The sequence below is a fragment of the Saitoella complicata genome (genome assembly GCF_001661265.1).
Source record: "Saitoella complicata NRRL Y-17804 unplaced genomic scaffold SAICOscaffold_17, whole genome shotgun sequence".
NCBI lineage: Eukaryota > Fungi > Ascomycota > Saitoellomycetes > Saitoellales > Saitoellaceae > Saitoella > Saitoella complicata.
The window spans coordinates 53,673-71,716 of record NW_017567008.1 but is presented as its reverse complement, the minus strand read 5'-3'; the positions used below and the strand labels follow the sequence as shown (position 1 = coordinate 71,716).

The 18,044-nt window shown below is 53.6% G+C and overlaps 12 protein-coding genes across 12 annotated transcripts; 6 read left to right on the top strand and 6 right to left on the bottom strand.

Moving 5' to 3' along the window:
* Positions 1-81: 81 nt before the first annotated feature.
* SAICODRAFT_20194 (ferredoxin reductase-like protein) lies at positions 82-1,350 on the bottom strand. Its single transcript, XM_019166223.1, has one exon. It carries the CDS (start codon positions 1,302-1,304, stop codon positions 255-257), a length of 1,050 nt encoding a protein of 349 aa, XP_019022989.1. The 5' UTR covers positions 1,305-1,350; the 3' UTR covers positions 82-254.
* A 294-nt stretch (positions 1,351-1,644) lies between these two features.
* On the top strand, positions 1,645-2,922 carry SAICODRAFT_26294 (uncharacterized protein; the record flags this gene model as incomplete). Its single annotated transcript, XM_019166928.1, has 1 exon — positions 1,645-2,922. One exon carries the CDS (start codon positions 1,645-1,647, stop codon positions 2,920-2,922), a length of 1,278 nt encoding a protein of 425 aa, XP_019022988.1.
* Positions 2,923-3,782: 860 nt separating this feature from the next.
* SAICODRAFT_8457 (uncharacterized protein) lies at positions 3,783-5,360 on the top strand (the record flags this gene model as incomplete). The annotated part of the gene is made up of 5 exons (XM_019171369.1): positions 3,783-3,961; positions 4,029-4,343; positions 4,406-4,620; positions 4,944-5,097; positions 5,165-5,360. The coding sequence occupies 5 exons, from the start codon at positions 3,783-3,785 to the stop codon at positions 5,358-5,360; spliced, it is 1,059 nt and encodes a 352-aa protein (XP_019022987.1).
* A 41-nt stretch (positions 5,361-5,401) lies between these two features.
* On the top strand, positions 5,402-6,151 carry SAICODRAFT_8456 (uncharacterized protein; the record flags this gene model as incomplete). The annotated part of the gene is made up of 1 exon (XM_019171368.1): positions 5,402-6,151. One exon carries the CDS (start codon positions 5,402-5,404, stop codon positions 6,149-6,151), a length of 750 nt encoding a protein of 249 aa, XP_019022986.1.
* A 159-nt stretch (positions 6,152-6,310) lies between these two features.
* Positions 6,311-7,000, bottom strand: SAICODRAFT_138951 (uncharacterized protein). Its single transcript, XM_019165482.1, has one exon. It carries the CDS (start codon positions 6,818-6,820, stop codon positions 6,470-6,472), a length of 351 nt encoding a protein of 116 aa, XP_019022985.1. The 5' UTR covers positions 6,821-7,000; the 3' UTR covers positions 6,311-6,469.
* SAICODRAFT_138952 (uncharacterized protein) lies at positions 7,001-7,931 on the bottom strand. Its single transcript, XM_019165483.1, has one exon. It carries the CDS (start codon positions 7,763-7,765, stop codon positions 7,181-7,183), a length of 585 nt encoding a protein of 194 aa, XP_019022984.1. The 5' UTR covers positions 7,766-7,931; the 3' UTR covers positions 7,001-7,180.
* Positions 7,932-8,511: 580 nt separating this feature from the next.
* On the top strand, positions 8,512-10,203 carry SAICODRAFT_138876 (putative glyoxylate/hydroxypyruvate reductase). The gene is made up of 2 exons (XM_019165480.1): positions 8,512-9,695; positions 9,732-10,203. Exons 1-2 carry the CDS (start codon positions 8,601-8,603, stop codon positions 9,804-9,806), a joined length of 1,170 nt encoding a protein of 389 aa, XP_019022983.1. The 5' UTR covers positions 8,512-8,600; the 3' UTR covers positions 9,807-10,203.
* Positions 10,204-10,599: 396 nt separating this feature from the next.
* On the top strand, positions 10,600-12,059 carry SAICODRAFT_8454 (4'-phosphopantetheinyl transferase; the record flags this gene model as incomplete). Its single annotated transcript, XM_019171366.1, has 2 exons — positions 10,600-11,196; positions 11,250-12,059. 2 exons carry the CDS (start codon positions 10,600-10,602, stop codon positions 12,057-12,059), a joined length of 1,407 nt encoding a protein of 468 aa, XP_019022982.1.
* A 160-nt stretch (positions 12,060-12,219) lies between these two features.
* SAICODRAFT_43989 (uncharacterized protein) lies at positions 12,220-12,747 on the bottom strand (the record flags this gene model as incomplete). Its single annotated transcript, XM_019168759.1, has 1 exon — positions 12,220-12,747. A coding segment is annotated over one exon (528 nt), but the record flags the coding sequence as incomplete, so codon positions are not given.
* A 1,050-nt stretch (positions 12,748-13,797) lies between these two features.
* Positions 13,798-14,646, bottom strand: SAICODRAFT_26288 (uncharacterized protein; the record flags this gene model as incomplete). Its single annotated transcript, XM_019166927.1, has 1 exon — positions 13,798-14,646. One exon carries the CDS (start codon positions 14,644-14,646, stop codon positions 13,798-13,800), a length of 849 nt encoding a protein of 282 aa, XP_019022980.1.
* Positions 14,647-14,777: 131 nt separating this feature from the next.
* On the bottom strand, positions 14,778-16,420 carry SAICODRAFT_138849 (uncharacterized protein). Its single transcript, XM_019165479.1, has one exon. The coding sequence runs from the start codon at positions 16,111-16,113 to the stop codon at positions 14,845-14,847; it is 1,269 nt and encodes a 422-aa protein (XP_019022979.1). The 5' UTR covers positions 16,114-16,420; the 3' UTR covers positions 14,778-14,844.
* Positions 16,301-17,151, top strand: SAICODRAFT_8450 (uncharacterized protein; the record flags this gene model as incomplete). The annotated part of the gene is made up of 2 exons (XM_019171363.1): positions 16,301-16,406; positions 16,463-17,151. The coding sequence occupies 2 exons, from the start codon at positions 16,301-16,303 to the stop codon at positions 17,149-17,151; spliced, it is 795 nt and encodes a 264-aa protein (XP_019022978.1).
* Between the last annotated feature and the right edge of the window lie 893 nt (positions 17,152-18,044).

Here is an 18,044-nt window from a genome sequence, read left to right as displayed (position 1 = left end):
TAGGGCCCAGTCAGTACTAGCGTGGGAGACCAGCTGGGAATACTCGGGTGCTGTATCTTTTTGCTTTTTGTGGTTTTGGTTGGGTGTGCGAAGATGCTCTTCATCTAACTATTAGGTATCGTCTGTCTATGCCTCTGTCGACGTACTTGCCGTCTCTTGCGTCGTAGATCTTGACCTTTTAGCGCAGTGTTCCAACTTCCTTCGTATCTCCTTCCCGCCCTCGACCATCGATCGAGCAGCTCGCTTCCGCTCGCTTACAACTTCCACACTTTCCCTCTCCACCCGATCTCTCTCAATAACCCCCCAAAGACACCTTGCCCCAACTCTCCTTCTCCCACACCCTTCTGTCCAGCAACATACTCGACAAACCCATCAGAGCCACACACCAACACAATCCTCTTCTTTTCCTTCTCTTTGTCGCCAGTGTCTGTTGGGAACAACTTCCTCAACGTGTCGGCTGTAATTCTGGTGGTGGCGGAAGATGGGGCGTCAGTGATGGGGTGGTAATTGAAGGAGGGGTTGGAGGTGGCAAGCTTGGTGAATTCGGATTTGAAAATGAGCTCGGACGGGTCGCGGGCGGCATGGACGACAGTAATCTTCGGAGTCCACCTGTCCACCGCCTCCTCCTTTCCTTCCTTAGGGGCCTTCTGCCATACTTCTTCTACCAACTGTTTGGCAGCCGCAACTCCCGTTCCACCAACAACACACACAACCTCCTCAACCTCCCTGTCAACCTTCCACGTCTCATAAACACCCTTGACCTGGATCATCTCACCGGGCTGCTGGCGATGGATGTACCGTGACATCTCACCATCTGGGTAAGCTTTGATGAGGAGGTCGATGTGCGAAGGGGACCATGATGTTGGTGTGTAAGGACGTTCGATTTGCATTGTTGGGTTTTTGACAAAGACATGGCCGATTGCTTGGAGTTGCTCTTCTTTCACCACAGTGCCCTCAGTCGGGATCAACCTGAACAGCCTCGTAGTGGGAGAGACATCCTCAACCTTCTCCACCTCAAATGGCGCAAAAAACTGATTCTCAAAAGTCTTTGGCTTGATATGCCCCTCCTTGGATGGGTCAATGGTGAGGAGTTGGTAACCCATGTATATCATGGACAAGATCATACCGACTTTGAGTCCAATGTGTTTCTTGTAGGGTGATTCGGCACCGGGGCTGGGGTTGGATTTGAAGGGATTAGTGGATGGGCGTTTTGCTGCCCGGGGAAACTGGGTGGTGGAGAAGGGTTTTGTGAGGGAAGGGCGGGGGTGGAGGCGGGCGCTCCGAAGAATTGGACGGGCGAACATAGTCGATGTTGATCCGGGGGGTCGGCTGGTGTAACGTTGACTGGGGAATTCGAAATCGGTCCTCGGTGCCAGATGCCGCAGGAGTGCGCCCACGCACAACCTTAATCATGGCATACATCTGAGTCTTGATCGCCACAGATGCTTTTTCGAGTCCCATCTTCTAGACCAACGTGCTTTACTTGTCAAAGCCGCGTCTGACAATCGGAGTGACGTCACATGTTTCGCCTCCGATGGCGAGGTTCCCAAAACTCACCACCAAAGGACACCCACCTTATATCACTCGCCCTCCCATCAATCCTTCTACACCACCACATATACCTGTCACCATCAACCGACGACGATGACAATCAAAGACTCCTTCAAAAAGCTAATCCACAAACGCTCCGGCTCCCTCGACTCCTCCCACTCCCAAACCTCCTCCTCCCCTACCGCCGCCGAGAAGGGAAAAGGCCGCGCTGACCCCTCCCCCCAATCTTCGCCGAATGCGCAGAGGAAGCGAACGAGTTTGCAGCATGATACGATTCATGAGGATTCCGAGCTCGCGAACCAGACGCAAAATATGGGACTCAACTCTCCCACTCGGCAGCGTGTGAACAAAGACCTCCCTGCTGCCCCGGCGCCTACGACCACCCTTCTTCAGCCGAATGCGAGTATTGTTGGAGCTGCGCAGGCTGCGGGCGCGGTTGGTGCTGGAGCCGGTGGGTCCGTGCCCGTTCCCGCGGGTGCGGAGAGAACGCCCATTGCGGACCAATTCATGAGTCAGGTGCCGACGACACGCCTCGAGGGAGATAACCCGAAGCACCCGAGGAGCGCTGAACCTACTCCACCCTCTACCGCCGCTCCAGCTCTTCGCGAAAGCCCGACTCTTGCTCAGGAGTCCAGGTTTGAGAGTGGCGTGGGATCATTAACGGCGGAAGAATGGATCGCGTCCCGTGCGCAACCAAACACGACTGACCTTACCTCCACCATCGCCCCGCCCGTCATCCACGAAACTGTCATCCCCCACGAACGCGAAGAATTCACGCAAGTCATCACCCGCGATCGCCACGTTACACATGTGCAGCCCTTGGTTGTACCCGTGTTGGAGCGAGTCTTCTTGCCACCTATCCACGTATTGGAGAAAGAGGACGGCAGGTGGTATGAACTCGATTCGGACAGAATCAACGCAAAGTATGGGTTGACTCCTGTCGAGTGGCGTGGAGTTGAGGGTGTGAAGGTCATCGAGGTCGTGAAGAAGGAGAGCGCGACGAATGACGTGTATAACCGCATCGAGGACTTCATCGAAGTTCAGACCTCGTCGCTCAAAGAAGCGACTGAAGTCGAGCTTTCTATTGCGCGTGAGGTTGTGCGTCGACATGCGCTCCTTGTTGTTGAGCGTCAGTGGCATGAGGTTGCGGTTGAGGAGGGACGGCCGGACGTGCTTTCTACTACGGGGATTGTGGAGCCGGTTGGGTTGGGGGTTGCGAGGGGTGTTAGTGTGGGTGCGGGGGGTGGTTATGTTCTTCCTAAGACGGGGATCGAGGGCGTGGAGGGGTTTGAGGGAGAGGGGAGGATTGCGCCGGGGAGGTTGTGGAGGCATGAGGTGAGCGAGAGGAAGGAGGACGGTGTGAGGGTGTAATGGAAGGAACGGACTGGTCTTTTTTGTTCGCTATGAGTAATGGCTGTGGTTCGTTAATGCTTAAGCTTATTCGTTCTGGTTGCGATGGATGCTATGAATTGGAAAGAGAAGACGTTGATTGGGGGTTGTATGCTAGTGGTCTGGTACCGAATAAACTTCGAATTCTTGTTTTCTACACCATTGCAATTCCTACGGGAAATCTTACGGTAGGTCATCGAACTCGAGCATTCAATTGCATTTGCAGGCTTAGGTAATCCAGCACCCGTCGCAGATCACCAGCAAACCTAATCTTCGATGCTGGAGATGGGCCGTGTCTCGTCTCACCAGAATTGACATCTGCCGTTCGTCCATAACTGCATCGCCACCCTCGTCAGCCAGCAGTGGCAACCCCAGCGTAAGTGGCCACCCACTAGCTCCGCCGTCGCTCGCTGTCACCGAACCCTGGATCGCCTTGCCCCTCGCTAGAAGCTGTGACATAAGAGTTGGGGGTTAGCGCCGTTAGGGCGTAGTCAATGATCGCATGCTTGTTTGCTGTGTGGGGAGCTTGCAGGTTGCGCAGGGCAACGACGCCGAGATTGGGAGGGGGGGACCAGAAAGAGCTTTGTTAATTGGTGAATGGGGGGGAGCTGTCATGCCTTTGTCGAGTCGTCTCGGTCTGCGGCTGCCCCCCCTGATTTTCGCCGTGTTTTGATTATGACGTCACCCTCCTCCCGAATCTTGGTCTCTTCGCGCAGACGTCACCACACCTCTTAGCCTGCTCCTCTCATCGCATATAAACCCTCGACATCCCCCGTCCACTGCACTTTCCCCATAACACAAACACTTGCAAACCAAACCAACCCAAACCAACCTATACCATAATGTCTTCCATCTCCAACACTGCCGCTCAGTTCGTCCAGGGCCAGCGCGACACCACTGATGTCTGCGAGGAGGTCAAGCCCGCCGTTGTTCACGAGGTCGTTCAGGCCAACGAGAGGGAGGAGGTTACGGAGGCTATTGACCGTGAGAGGCACATTACTCACTACCAGCAACGCGTCCAGTACGTTTTTCTCCCGCATTCATCCCCGATTTCGCGCCGGAATTATATGCTAACTATTGACCTACAGGCCCATCGCTGACCGCCAGGTTATGGCCGAGGAGCACGTCCACAACGTCGTCCCCGTAACCGAGCGCCGTGTCGCGGCCGAGATGGCCCCCGAAGCCGCTCGTGCTCTCGAGGCTCAGTCTGCCGCTTTCCACGATGAGCGCACCGTTCTCCCCACCCAGCGTGTCGAGGTCAACAAGGGCGCTGTCGCCACCGAGCACGTCCACCACCATGTTCAGGAGGTTATTCAGCCTGTGATCGAGAGGGAGGTTGTTCAGTCCAAAGTTGTGCATACTACTGTGCCTATCCACGAGCACATCACTGAGGCTCCTATTGTGTACGTCTTACCCGGTTTTCTCTTCTCATCTTCATCGAATGTATGCTAATAATCTGGGACAGTCACAAGCCTACTGTCCAGCCTACGATGACCATGGAGGAGTTCCGCGCCGCTGGTGGTTCCGTTGAAGGCCGTGGTGCCGTCTGCCAGACCTTCGTCGGTGAGACCCCTAAGGTCGAGGCCAACGGTGGTGCCGCCAACAAGCTCCCCCACCACCTCGGTGGCGGTGCCGGTGGTTTGACTGGTGGTGCTCGTGGTGAGCCCATGGTCGAGGACCGTGTGTAACCTCTTTTCCGCTCGGACGAGTTGTATTGCATGAAAAGGAGATCAAGAAGGGAAGTGTATGACTAGACTTGAAGTCTGTTTTGAGCAAGCGTTTACGTTGAGCGTCGTTGTGTCGGGTTTTTTCCTCTTTCTTTTGAGCCGGTGTTTGTATGGGACGGGTTAGGTTTATGCTTTTTTCTTAATTGAATGAGATGTACTTTGTTGCTTCTGCTTCTACTACTACTTCTTCCTCTCTGTTGTTCCATTACGACGTTCTCGCTCTTTGAACGATTGCGGTATCTGTCCCATCTACGGATGGGCAGGAAGTTCCGCCAGGTGTCTCGGATGGTAAGATCTTGTTTGTGTCGTACCTTCAGGTGAAGGGAATCGAGCGCGACGCGGCGATTGATTTTAGTTTCGACGAGAGTTACTTCAACCAGTTTTTCGACAGGACTGGGCATAAGTACCACGAAGCATGTACGAACGTGCAGTATGTTGGCGCGACTCGAGTAAAGAAGTTTTTGACTTTGATACACCATCACAAAGAACCTTTCCAGAAGGTTTCTGCCGCATGCGGGACGAGACCGGACAAGGAAGGAGTTGAAGAAGTATCGTGAGGTTGTCGCGTTGAAGCGCTACGGAGGTGGAACAAGAAGATCAGCAATTGGCGCTGAGGAGGAAGAACTCATACGAAAAGGAAAAAGTGGATGGCGCGGGAACGGTCTTGACAAGAAACGTCCCGGACAAGTTTGATGTTGAGTTTCTTTGAGTGTGTATTGGAGAGGCCGGCGAGAATGTATCGCGTACGGCCTGATACCAGTAAAAGGCTACCGAATGGATTGGAGGAAGGGGTTGCGGATATCACCTCCAGAACGTCCTGGAGGATTCCAAAAGGCTTCAGAGGAGGACGGGGATTGGCAGAAGATGGGTTTCAGAAGCTTGATCCGGCATATATGTCGCTTGGTGACTCTTCATCCTTGGCAAACGTGGCGAACTCGTTACAATCTTTGTACGTGACCAAGTTAGTGTCGCTCCCGCGGAACCGGTATAACTGGTTGACGGAAGAATACTTCACGGAGGGCATGAGAAGTTTACGCCATCACTTGGGCGATCAGACCAGGTATGAGGTGCGTATTCAGGATCGTGTGCCCGCGGGTGATCAGGATCAGCCGGTTCGTGGAAGGGTTGATGCAATCGATTACAATACCGTGTTTGAGTTGAAGTGGACGGACACATTGCGTACGGAGCATGTCTTACAACTAGCGACCTACGCTTTGCTCGATACAAAGGGGAAGCCAGGTCGGAAGTATAAACTCTTGCACGTTCCGACAGGCCAACTTATCGAAATTAAACCACTTGCAGAGCACAAAGGCAAGGAAAAGTTCCTTAAAGTTGTGCAGGAGGTTTTGAAGCAGAAGTTGCGCGTCAGGGATAATGGTCTGGGCTTCACAGATGAGCAGTTTGTGAAGGAGCTCAAGCAGCGGTTCCCCGGGGGTGACGGGGAGAGGTACGTTTCCGAGGTTTTTGGATACGAGGCAGAGTAGGGAATGGGAACCTAAGAAGATGAAGTGGCGGGATCGGGCGAAGAAGGCAAGGTTGTGATAGGTCGAAGTGGATGTATGTACATAGAGGCGGATACCTTATATACCGTGAGACGGAACGTCTGGATACGATGGTAAATACGTGTTTGTTTATGTTATTTTGGACATACTGTCAGATACGGCCATACCATGATGAAAGCACAGGATCCCGTCCGATCTCCTAAGTTAAGCATCATAGGGCCCAGTCAGTACTAGCGTGGGAGACCAGCTGGGAATACTCGGGTGCTGTATCTTTTCGTTTCTGCTCCGATTGTAGCTTACTCAAAGACAATTGACACACCAGAACGAAGCAGAAATTTCTAATGGATTCACGTTTGTCGTGGTTGTCACATTCATGGGCGTTCGTGCTCGAGACGGGCCGCTCCAGCAGTAGGGAAGGGCAAGGGGGCTCACGACAATCGAAACGCAGAGCATCTTGCACAGTAAAGCAATTATACCGTTGTGCTGACTCTCTAAGAGCTGCACCGGCTCAGAACTTCTCTTCCTCGGTCTCAAACCCTCGTCGTATCTTGGCATGTTATTCCCACGCGTCCTCGAGCTCGATGAGCCGGTGGGCACTTGCTCATTGCCGGAAATGGTGCCCAAGAACACGCTCAACGCACTGGAACCCATCGTAGTAAATCCACTCGTTGCGTTTCATACTCAAAAGTCTGTAGCTGTCCGATCATCGTCAACCTTAAGGTTAGCCGCAAACGTGTGGCATAGCTACTTGACCTGAGAGATTTTGAAGAGACACTTGTCAACGCTTTAAGTAGGAGATAAAGAGCACAGACCAATTCGAAGTTACTGTTACTACGATTGGAAATCGCATCTACAAGATTGCGTCGCTCCTCCTACCTGCTTCTTGAGGACGTGAATACCGAACCGTACGGACTCTGCACTTCGAATCCCATACTCTCTCCCAACCTCACCAGTGCAGGCCTGTATGTGATCACGGGAAGCTATGTATCAGGAGGTGATACGTCACGGCGATCATAGAACTAGACATCCCTTCTGGAGAACCAACGTGATCCTGAAGCACAGCACCAGAGCTCGAGCGGGGTCACCCCTCCAATCATGCCTCCCAGTCCTCCTCAAGCCCCATGACTGTGGAGTATTCTCGTTGTCAATCTTTAACACTGGTCTCACCACTTTACGTGACCTCCATGCCGATGTTTCACGCCAGCCGCGATACAGAAACTCGTAACGAGCGGGAAAGTCGGATAAGTCGGCCATTGCGGTGGAATGGAACACACGGACCTCTCCGCCATGGCATGACACGTCAACAGTTCGTGGATCAGCGTCAAAGGGAATTTTTCGAGGTGGGGAAGTGTACGCGTAAGGGTTGATGATCATGTCGAAAAGGATGAGAGATGCCATAACCGATTGAGATGGGCATGGGGTTGATGGATCATGAGACAGCTGGAGGCGATGGCGTGGGTTGGGGAATGGCCCGAGGGGTGGGTAACTGACGTGTCGATCACTGGGAAGAGATGAGCGGGGGTTGTCACGTAGGGTGGGTAGACGGGGACGAGGTCGAGGGACATCGTGATCTGTAGTCCGTGACGTCAATTGCATTCTTACTCTGCTCCTCTCCTTCTCCTTCTCCTTTCTTTCTTTTACCTTCTGATAATCGTTGGGTGCCTCATCGCCTTATCCTTCTCGACGTCGCTACCTCTGACACATGTCCCAGCGGGGCATGCCCAAATCCCCCGTCAAAGTGGGGCACCGCTGGGGTGCTCCACTTGGGGCCCCACCCTGCCCCTCCTAGGTGCTCCAAGGCTCGCCCCCTCCTCCACGCCACCTGGAGGTGAAATTAACGGTGAAACCAGGATACCTCTTTCTAGGAATGCGATACGGATGATTTGCTGGTGAGGGAGATATCGGATCAAGGGAGGGAGGCGAGGGATGAGGAGATGAAGGGTGGGGTGATCGCGGCTGTCGTGGGCCATTGTGCTGATCGTGAATAAGGAGATGAGGCATACGAGGGGCAGAAGGGAGCGAGAGGATTGCGACTGAGGATTCGTACGACAAGGAGGATTGTTCAAAGCAGCTGTAGGCTTGTCGTGTGAATTCTCCTATCCTCTGCCTATCAGAGGCTCCCTTGCGTTGGCGCGCGGGCTGCAAGCAACCAGTGACGTTCGCCCTCCGCGAGCTGCCCAGGTTCCCCGTCGCACGGCCGTTGCAACCACTTGTACACGGCAATTCCTGTGCCGATCCAGCCCAAACCCTTAACCTTCTTCCGCGTTTTAATCGGAATGGCGGATCAGGTTGCGCTACGTCACGCGCCTCCAAGACCTCCCTTCTCCTCAATTGATTCTCCCGCCTATTTATTCCGCCCCGAAAGTCCACTTCCATTACCCCTCACCACCTGACAACCTCTACACACTGCAACCAATTGATCCGATCCACAATGTTCCGCATCGCTTCCACCATAAATAGGGCTGCCCGTCCCACCGTCTCTCAACTTGCTCATCAAGCAACATCCTCTCTCCCACGCAACTTCTCAACTACTACTCCAAACAACATGAAGGTTCTCGCAGTTCTCTACGAAGGCGGTAAGCACGCCGTTGAGGAATCTCGTCTCCTCGGTACTGTCCAGAACGAGCTCGGTCTCCGCAAGTGGCTCGAGGATCAGGGTCACGAGTACATCGTTACCTCCGACAAGGAGGGTGCCAACTCTGAGCTCGACAAGCACATCGTCGATGCCGAGATCGTTATCTCCACCCCCTTCCACCCCGCTTACATCACCCGTGAGCGTATCGAGAAGGCCAAGAACCTCAAGGCCTGTATCACCGCTGGTGTCGGATCCGACCACGTCGACCTCACCGCCGCCAACGAGAAGGGTCTCCTGGTCGCTGAGGTCACGGGCTCCAACGTCGTCTCAGTCGCTGAGCACGTCGTCATGACCATCCTCAACCTCGTCCGCAACTTCGTCCCCGCCCACGAGCAAGTCATGGCCGGAAACTGGAACGTCGCCGAGATCGCCCGCGGCGCCTTCGACCTCGAGAACAAGGTCGTCGGAACCGTTGCTATCGGCCGTATCGGTGAGCGTGTCCTCCGTCGTTTGAAGGCTTTCGACTGTAAGGAGTTGTTGTACTTCGACTACCAAGCCCTCGACCCCCAGAAGGAGAAGGAGATTGGATGCCGCCGCATCAACGACTTGAAGGAGATGCTCTCCCAATGCGACGTCGTTACCATCAACGCTCCCCTCTCCGAATCCACCAAAGGAATGTTCAACAAGGAACTCATCTCCCACATGAAGAAGGGCGCATTCCTCGTCAACACCGCCCGTGGTGCGATCTGTAACGAGAACGACATTGCTGACGCTCTCGCCTCTGGCCAGCTCTCTGGATACGGTGGTGATGTGTGGTACCCTCAGCCCGCTCCCAAGGACCACCCTTGGCGCAAGATGCGTAACCCCCTTGGTGGAGGAAACGCGATGACACCCCACTACTCTGGTACTACCCTTGATGCGCAGATTAGGTATGCGCAGGGTACGAAGGACATCATTGAGAGGTACATCAAGGGCGAGGAGCAGAACCCTCCTGATGTTATCGTGGAGAAGGGTGATTACGCTACCAAGGCTTACGGACAGCGTGAGAAGAAGAAGCAATAGATTGTCTGCTGCTCGTCTGTGAAAGAGTGAAGGAATAAGATAAGTTTTGAGGGGATGTAAGATTAACGTAGCGTATATACCTTTTTGTCTCTGAATATATTCATATGCATACTTCTTCGTTCGCGATCCGCTCTCTCTTTGTGCTCCTGTAACTTGATCAAAAGCTTCTTGGACTTCATACGAGACCTGCCTTGGTCCGTGCAGAGTCTCTCACAAGCCGTCCGCTCGCTGAATTGCAAGTCCGTCGACCAAATTCGAGTAGGATCATGTTACCGTGCCACGTGTACGTCGTGATTCATAGGCATCTACACTTCTCTCGCTCGCAATTGGAAGATTCGGAGTACAAGGACGTCTTCGTCAGTGAACGGGAAATGAATTAAGCCGCTTCCACCAACTTCTAACAAGAACAAGACCTAAAAAGCTGAGGAGTGCAAAAGCCAAAAGATACAGCACCCGAGTATTCCCAGCTGGTCTCCCACGCTAGTACTGACTGGGCCCTATGATGCTTAACTTAGGAGATCGGACGGGATCCTGTGCTTTCATCATGGTATGGCCGTATCTGGCTGTTTTTTTGGTGCAGCTTAATTGAATGAGGTGGATGGCATGGCATGTGCCGAATTGGGAAGGCGCAATGTCTACGTTACAAGCAAATTCGAAGTCTTGATGTCACCACTGGAAAGTGGAAATCGAAAACTCGAACGACACAAATACTCCGCACAACGGAACCCATATTCAGATTCACTCCCAAGATCAGCGTACCATCGTCCATAACCTCAGGCATCACGACGACGCGATGGCGAGCCTCACATTCGACGACATCCTCACCACCCTCCTCGGCCGCTCACCACCTCCACCCTTATGTCATCCACCCCACCCCTACTCCCTCTCCCTCCGCGCCTCTATCTCCGCCCTCCAGCTTGACCCCCGTGTCGAAATCGGCATTCACCTCCTCAACGACGACCTCTACTCCGCGCACTTCCTCTGCCGGCACATGCAAGGTGAACTCACCGGCGACTGGTGGCATGGAATCCTCCACCGCATCGAAGGAGATTACGAAAATGCGAGATGTTGGTACGATGATATCAAGCATCCCATGTTGAGGGAGGTGCTTGAGGATCCCAAGGGATTTGTGGATGGTATTGAGAATGTGAAGAAACATCCGAATTCGCCGATGCCGACCGGGGAGGCGTTGGAGAAGTATGAGGGGTTGAGAAAGAAGAGTTTGGAAGAGATTAAGAGCGTACTAAGGTGGGCTGTTGAACATTATGGGAAGGAAGGCGGCGTGCAGGACGTGCGTGGTGTCTTGGAGGCACCGGGTGCTGTCGGCAGCGGAGACGGATGCGTACGGGTCTGGATTGACGTCCGTCCCATTTGGAACGACTCTGAATCGGTGCGAAGTCTGCTTTTCCGAATGGAAAGAAAGCTAACAGGCGTATCTTACAGTTCAACAAAGCTCTCTTCCTGGTCCCAAAGACGCTACACGAAGACATCCAGTCATACCACTTCCCACAGGATCAGAAGCATGCACTTGCCTCTGCTCTCCTTCAGCACTACTTCCTCGCGGCGCAGTATCACATCCCTATCTCACAAGTCAAGATCAGTCGTGATGAAGGTCGTCGTCCATCCATTGATTTGAACGCAAGTGGGCTTGATGCAAAGGAAATGAAGGCAGTGGACTACAATATCTCACACCAAGAAGGCTATGTCGCTCTAGTCGGTGACACTAAGGGTGGGAGACGGGTTGGTGTTGATATTGTTGTCTCGCAGTTTCCACCAGGATTCAAGGAGATGCCCAAAGACGACTCGTGGCTGGATGACTTCCAGGAGGTGTTCTCGCAAGACGAGTTTAACAATATCAAATCAGTTAAGGATGCAAAGGAGAGGCTGAAAGTCTTTTACTGGCACTGGGCCTTGAAAGAGTCATATGTGAAGGCGACTGGAACCGGCCTAGTCACCAACCTCCCTGCCATCAGTTTTGTAAATGTTAGAGCAGGTATTGGCGCGAAAGTTCAAGTCCATGGTCAAGTTGAGCCGCGGTCTTTTGAACTTGTGGAGATTGACCAGGACGTGTGGATCGCAACTTGTACTCCACGCGCAGACACATCCTGGACAAATACTGCTGGGACGAAGGGCAAGTGGAGGAAAGCCAGCTGGGAAGATGTGGTTCGTGGTGGAGCATATAGTGCGAGGGAAGATCTGAAAGAGCAGAGCAAAGGCATGACTCTCGGTGGTGAGGGGTGGAGGAAATTCTGACACTATACTGGTATCAAGGGTTATTCTCGTTAAGCCTAGAAACACGGGCCTGCTCGCAAGTGCAAAGTCCCTTTCTCTTCCCATTCCTTGCCTCGGCCGTCATTCGGACGCACACTCCGCAACACTCCCAGTCCTTCCCTGTAGCAGCTTTATCCTCCGCACACGGCTTACATGCCAACACGACGAGATGACACCCCTTCACCGCACACTTCCCTACAACCTCCGCACTCTCCTCCTTCCCACACAATCCGCATTTGCCAATCATGCCTACTCGCCCTTCATCACCCTCAATCCCCGTACTCCCCCGTGCATCAAACACATAATTCCTCCCCTTCCATACCGAGTGCTCAGGCTTAACCAACCCCAACCTCAACTGCTCCGAAAACCACGTCAAATAGGACTGAATTCCGCCATGTAGAGTGTATACCCGCCGTACCGGTAATGTATCCGCGATATAACGCGCCGCCTTCTCGCATCTGATTCCACCCGTACAGTATGTGATTACCTCTTTTCCTTCCCAGGTGGATTTGGCGGGTTCAAGGTATGCTGGAAGTGAGGAGAATTTTCGGATGGGCGGGAGGTGAGGGGCGAGTGTTGGTGTGGTGAACTGGCCGAGGGATGATTCGTAGTGGTTTCGGGTGTCGAGGAGGATTTTGTCTTTTTCGTCGGAGGGAATAGAAGAGAGGAGTGCGTGGAAGGCGGGCGGAGACAGATAGGTTATTAGTGATTGATCTTCCTCCTCGGCGGGCCCGGGCGGAGGAGTGATCCAGTCTGAGGGTGTATAAGAGGTGACACTGAAAGGTGTGGCTTCATCAGTGATCTTGACGCTCAATTCCTCAAAGACATGCGCACACCCCGGCGTCGGCTTAAAGTACTTCTCCGTTTCGTCCTTAGATCCGAGTCGCAATCCAGCAAACGACCGATGCGCACAACACCGCTTAACATACTCCTCAACCTCCTCATCCCGCCCAGCAACCGTCACATTGAACCCCTCCCCTGCTATCCGGATCTTCCCCGTCAAGTTCAACGCTGTACACGTCTCCTCATGCCACCGTGCCAGTTCAAGACATTGGCGGGAGTCGAGGAAGGGATGTCGAGGCGGGTTCGCAAAGTACCGATAGAACAGGAGGACTTTGCCGGATGATGGAAGGCAGGGGCAGTGATATGATGTCGCATCTGACGTGTGTTTTGGTGCTCTTCGTCCTGTGTACGCAGTTACATCGTGTATTCGTTCGGGCATTGGTACATATGGCGAGGGTTGACTACGTTACCCAACTTTTCGGGCCCGAGTGTCGGTGCTAAAAATAGAACGTCGATCTCGGATTCGAATATTTCGATGGGAACGTGCGTATATAAAGTAAAATCTGCATTAACTTCCAGATACGGCCATACCATGATGAAAGCACAGGATCCCGTCCGATCTCCTAAGTTAAGCATCATAGGGCCCAGTCAGTACTAGCGTGGGAGACCAGCTGGGAATACTCGGGTGCTGTATCTTTTCTCTTTTGTACCCCTCCCCAGCGCTGCAGGTGATGAAGATCAGCGAGCGTTTGGGCGCTTTATGTCTATCCTATACGTCACTTTAGATGCTATGCTAGCACTATGTTGAGCTATCTTAACTCAATACCATACCCAATGTCGTACACCTTCTCCTCTCCCTTCGCCGTCACCCGACCTCAACCCCTCTCCATCACCCCCCCCTCCCTCCTCCTCTCCTTTCTCCCCCTCTCCACCTGCCTCAACCTGCCTCAACCTCCACAACCCCCCTCAGCAACCTCTCAACAACCTCCCCACCCCTAACCGTCCTCCCCACAATCTCCTCAACATCACACGGCGTAACCCGTCCATACCACACACCCCTCTTTGGGTGTCTGGAGTAGACGATGACGTTTCCAGCGTAGGCGTGGCCGCCGACGTGGGTCGTCAACGCTACTTTCCAATTTGGCGGTAGTTGGGAGGAGGGTGAGGTGGGTGAGAGGAATTGGGAGAGGAGGATGGGGCCGGCGAGGGCGCAGCGGGGGTCGCGGGCTGTGTGGCCACAGATCAGGATAACTCCACCCTCCTCTCCTTCCTCGGGCCCAAACATCTCCTCCAGCTCCTCGGAGGGTTTCAGGAGATGTCGCCATACATCGATCCGCCCGCTCTCCACATCAGCACTCGAAACATCAACACACACACCCTCCGGAAACACCCATAACCTCTCCATCCCCTCCACCGTACTCTTCGGTAACGTAGCCAGCCCGATCATGATTGGTTTCTCTCGTGCGTCTGGACGCTCTTTTTGCATTTTCTCCAATACGCCGGCGATGGAGTCAGGGTCTTTGTTGGGGTTGTGGGGCCAGGTGTCTTGAGTTTTGGGACCGGTGGCGAGGATGATGTGGCGCCAGAGGGAGGGGCCGGTTGTGGAGAGGGGGGTTGTTGTATTGAGGGGGAGTTTAAAGTCGGGGTAGGTTAGGTGGGTGTTGGAGCCGCATGCACAGCTTTCTCGCCGAGCCGCGGCTGAGGCGAATGATCTAGAGCCTGTAGCAGCTAGGCCAGCTGTTGGTAGCCGTAGTTGACGGATTGGGAGGCGTATTGAACGGATCATCGTCGTTGATGTCCAGCTGGTCGGTTGAGGTTTTGGTGTAGAGGCCGCTCGGTTTTATCACGTTGCGCAGGTGTGGAGTGCATACCCGTCATTCCCGAGGCAAAATCTCCGGAACTCCTGAACAGATACAAAGTTGCTCTTGACATGCAATAAATTTTCAGTGGAAGTATCCTAGATGGTATTGCCGTAACCTCATAGCTATGCCTCCACCCCCACCTCCACGTCCATCACATCACCCGTACCCCCATTGCTCTCCACCCCTTCCACACCCGCCACGCCATCCTTCCCCTTCCCTTCCACCGTATCAATCACCCCCATACTCCCCCTCAACCCAACATACTCCCTCCCAACCCCCTCCAACCCCTTTCCCACCTCCTCTTCTCTTTGCGTCACCTCCCCCCTCTCAACCCCCAACCTCTCCAATTCCTTGACATGCTTGTCGCGTCCCTCCTTCATCCCCTCCAAAGTCTTCCTCAGTCGTGCGAGAGCAGCGGATAGGGTCGGGAGCGGTGTGGTTATCGGTGGTGCGACCAAGTGCGAACGCGATGAGGGGTGCCGCATGGAGGAGGTGGGCGGGAGTGTTCGGCGAAGCTGAGCCCATTCCCACTCCGGGTCTTCGGCTTCGACTTCCTCGTCGTCTGTGCAGGGCTCGAGCGCATCCCGGATCTCGGATCGCAGTCTGCGTGCTTCAAGGCGGTGGGCGTCACGTGAGAGGATGATGGGGTGTTCGACGTACCCCTCGATACCTTCCGTGCCGTCGCCGAGGACATCATCATCTTCTCTCTGCAATCTTCTCTCTTTTTTAGTCTCTCGTAGTGGGATGAAAACTTCTCTTCCCTCGACTCTGTTTTCGTCGTCGTCTTCGTCTTCAACGTCGTTGGAGTGTGCGATGACCTGCCCTAGCCGTGCGGCGCGGGCTCGACGTGCTTTGAGTTCCCGCACGATTCCCTCATCTAATATCTCGACCGGCTTGACCCCCGCGCCGCGTCCAAACTTCGCCTCAATATCTAACGCATCCCCCGTCGCGCCGGGTGTCGAGAACGCTTTCGGCGTGTTCGGTGTACTGGATGCTAATTCGCTCAAATAACTCTTCGTGTACGCGGACCGTACTGCTGCGGAGGGAGCGGTGGTGGACGCTGTGGGTGAGGAAGTCGGTGTTGAAAGAGTAAGTTTTCGTAGAGAGGTTGTTGATTGGGACAGTGCGGATTTCTTGGGGATGAAGGAGGGTATCCCGGTATCCGCTTCTTCCTCATCGCCACCGAAGGACATCTTTGAGAGTCCCGCTGTTGGCCGCTTCGTCTTCTTTTTGATTATTGTCGAGGCCGGTGACGCCATTGTCGCTGGACTTTCCTCCGCCCCCGTCACTACTGTCGCCGGTGTATCTGCCGCGACGGGACCCGTATCTTCCTCCTCATCTTCTCGTTGTGCAATGATCTTCGCCTTTGGTTTCCGTGATCTGAATGACATTGATCCGTTATGGATTTCTTGGTGTTGAGGTTCATCTGATTACGCGGTTGCGGGTGCCCTCAAGCTTGCTCCTGAACTCCCTATATATATAGCACGCGGTCGCGGTCAAAACAACCGATACCTCCAAAGACGGCAACCGTTCATATTGAAGATGACGGTTGAAGAGCCTCCAACAGTAACGGTCAACATGGACGCGATTAGGGAAGAGGCAGAAGCATACGCAAAAGAACACATGGCAAAATACGCCGATCCATGTCACGACTGGTGGCACGTCGCTCGTGTCCGGGATACCGGTACGTATCTCTTCTTCTCCCTCGCTCCATTAGCAGTTTTTAACACTGAGGGATAGCACTACGGATAGCCCGAACCCTCAACCCCCTCCCAGATCTGGTACTGGTGGAGTTAGCGGCACTCTACCACGACCTCCTCGACTCCAAATTCCACGCCTCCCCCACCGCCGCCCACCTCGCCCTCTCCACCCACCTCTCCCACACCCTCCTCCTCCCACCCCCCCTCGTCTCCGATATCCTCCGTATCGTCGGTACGGTTTCCTACAAGAAAGAAGTCGCATACCGGAGGAAAGTGGAGGAGGAGGGAGATGGGGGGAGGTGTGGGTGGAGAGAGGGGTGTTGCGAGTTGTGGTGTGTACAGGATGCTGATATGTTGGATGCGATGGGTGCTGTTGGGGTTATGCGCGCGGCTTCATTCAGTGTTAGACTTGGACAACCATTACACCTACCGTACGGCATTCGCACCTCGACTAATCCCCCCACCACCATCCCCGCTACCCACCCACAGGGCCACGACAACGACGAAGATAGCTTAGCGAACCTAAGATTAGGCGCAGGCCCCCCAACCGCAACGCGACATTTTCCGGATAAGTTATTGAGACTGAAAGATATGCTCAAAACGGAGGAAGGGAGGCGGATGGGGGTAAGGAGACATGAGCGGATGGTGGAGTTTTTGAGGTGGGTGGTTGATGAGGAGGAGGTGGGAGGGTGGGAGTGGAAGGTTGGGGGTGCGTCGTGTTGGTATTGAACATCGGATGTGCATGGAAACGATGAGAGTTGGGCATGCCCTTTGGGAAACGGAGCACTGGTTGCATTTTACTAAGAAGAGAAGTGGCCATGGGATTGCATTATTATTGGGCCCGGGGGTTAGAGGGACCTTTTACGTAAGGGTATCTGGTAGAACTGAGAACAGTCTGAGAATACGCATTTGGACACTTTATGCCATCATCTGCTGCTGTTCAGACTTGTGCCACGTAAATGAGTACAAAGCTTTTGGACTTCGCCACGTTACCATACAAAGCCTTTTGAGTACACGGTCAGGAAGCCGCGGCCGGCCGTTTGTGCTATATCTATCCGCAGTAACATAATTTTTACTTGACTCGCGGCATGTAGGAGGATCGCTCGAAACGTGCCTTTTGCGATTTGTGATTGCGATGCAAATGGTACGAACGCCGGAGCGGTCGCTGACGTTAGATACATGAATATAGTTATCGATATCCCTGGTGAGAAGCGAAATACGAACGCAAGCGGCTGGAGCCATGATAGTGCAGTACAAATGCTGCATACGAATGAATCAAGTCGAACACGGCATGATCACACAGCACACATTTATCCAAGTCTTTCACAGCTGCCGCGCCTCGCAAGCTTAAGAAATCACGCAAAAGAATGTACAGCATGAGGCTGACAGCAGCAGCTCCTACTCCAACTAGGGGCTTTAATATTGCTCCATAACTATGTATGGGCAGAAAGTATCGGGGGCGTCGCCCAAAACGGTGCCCACAATTGCAAGTGTAGGAAATTTTTGGAAAACTTTGCGTGGGAAAGCGAAAGTACTGGAATTTCATCGTAACAAACGAAAGTTTTTTGGGCGGCCAACATAGTTTCAAGTTACGGAATTGTAGATGATTAACCGTAAGAGTT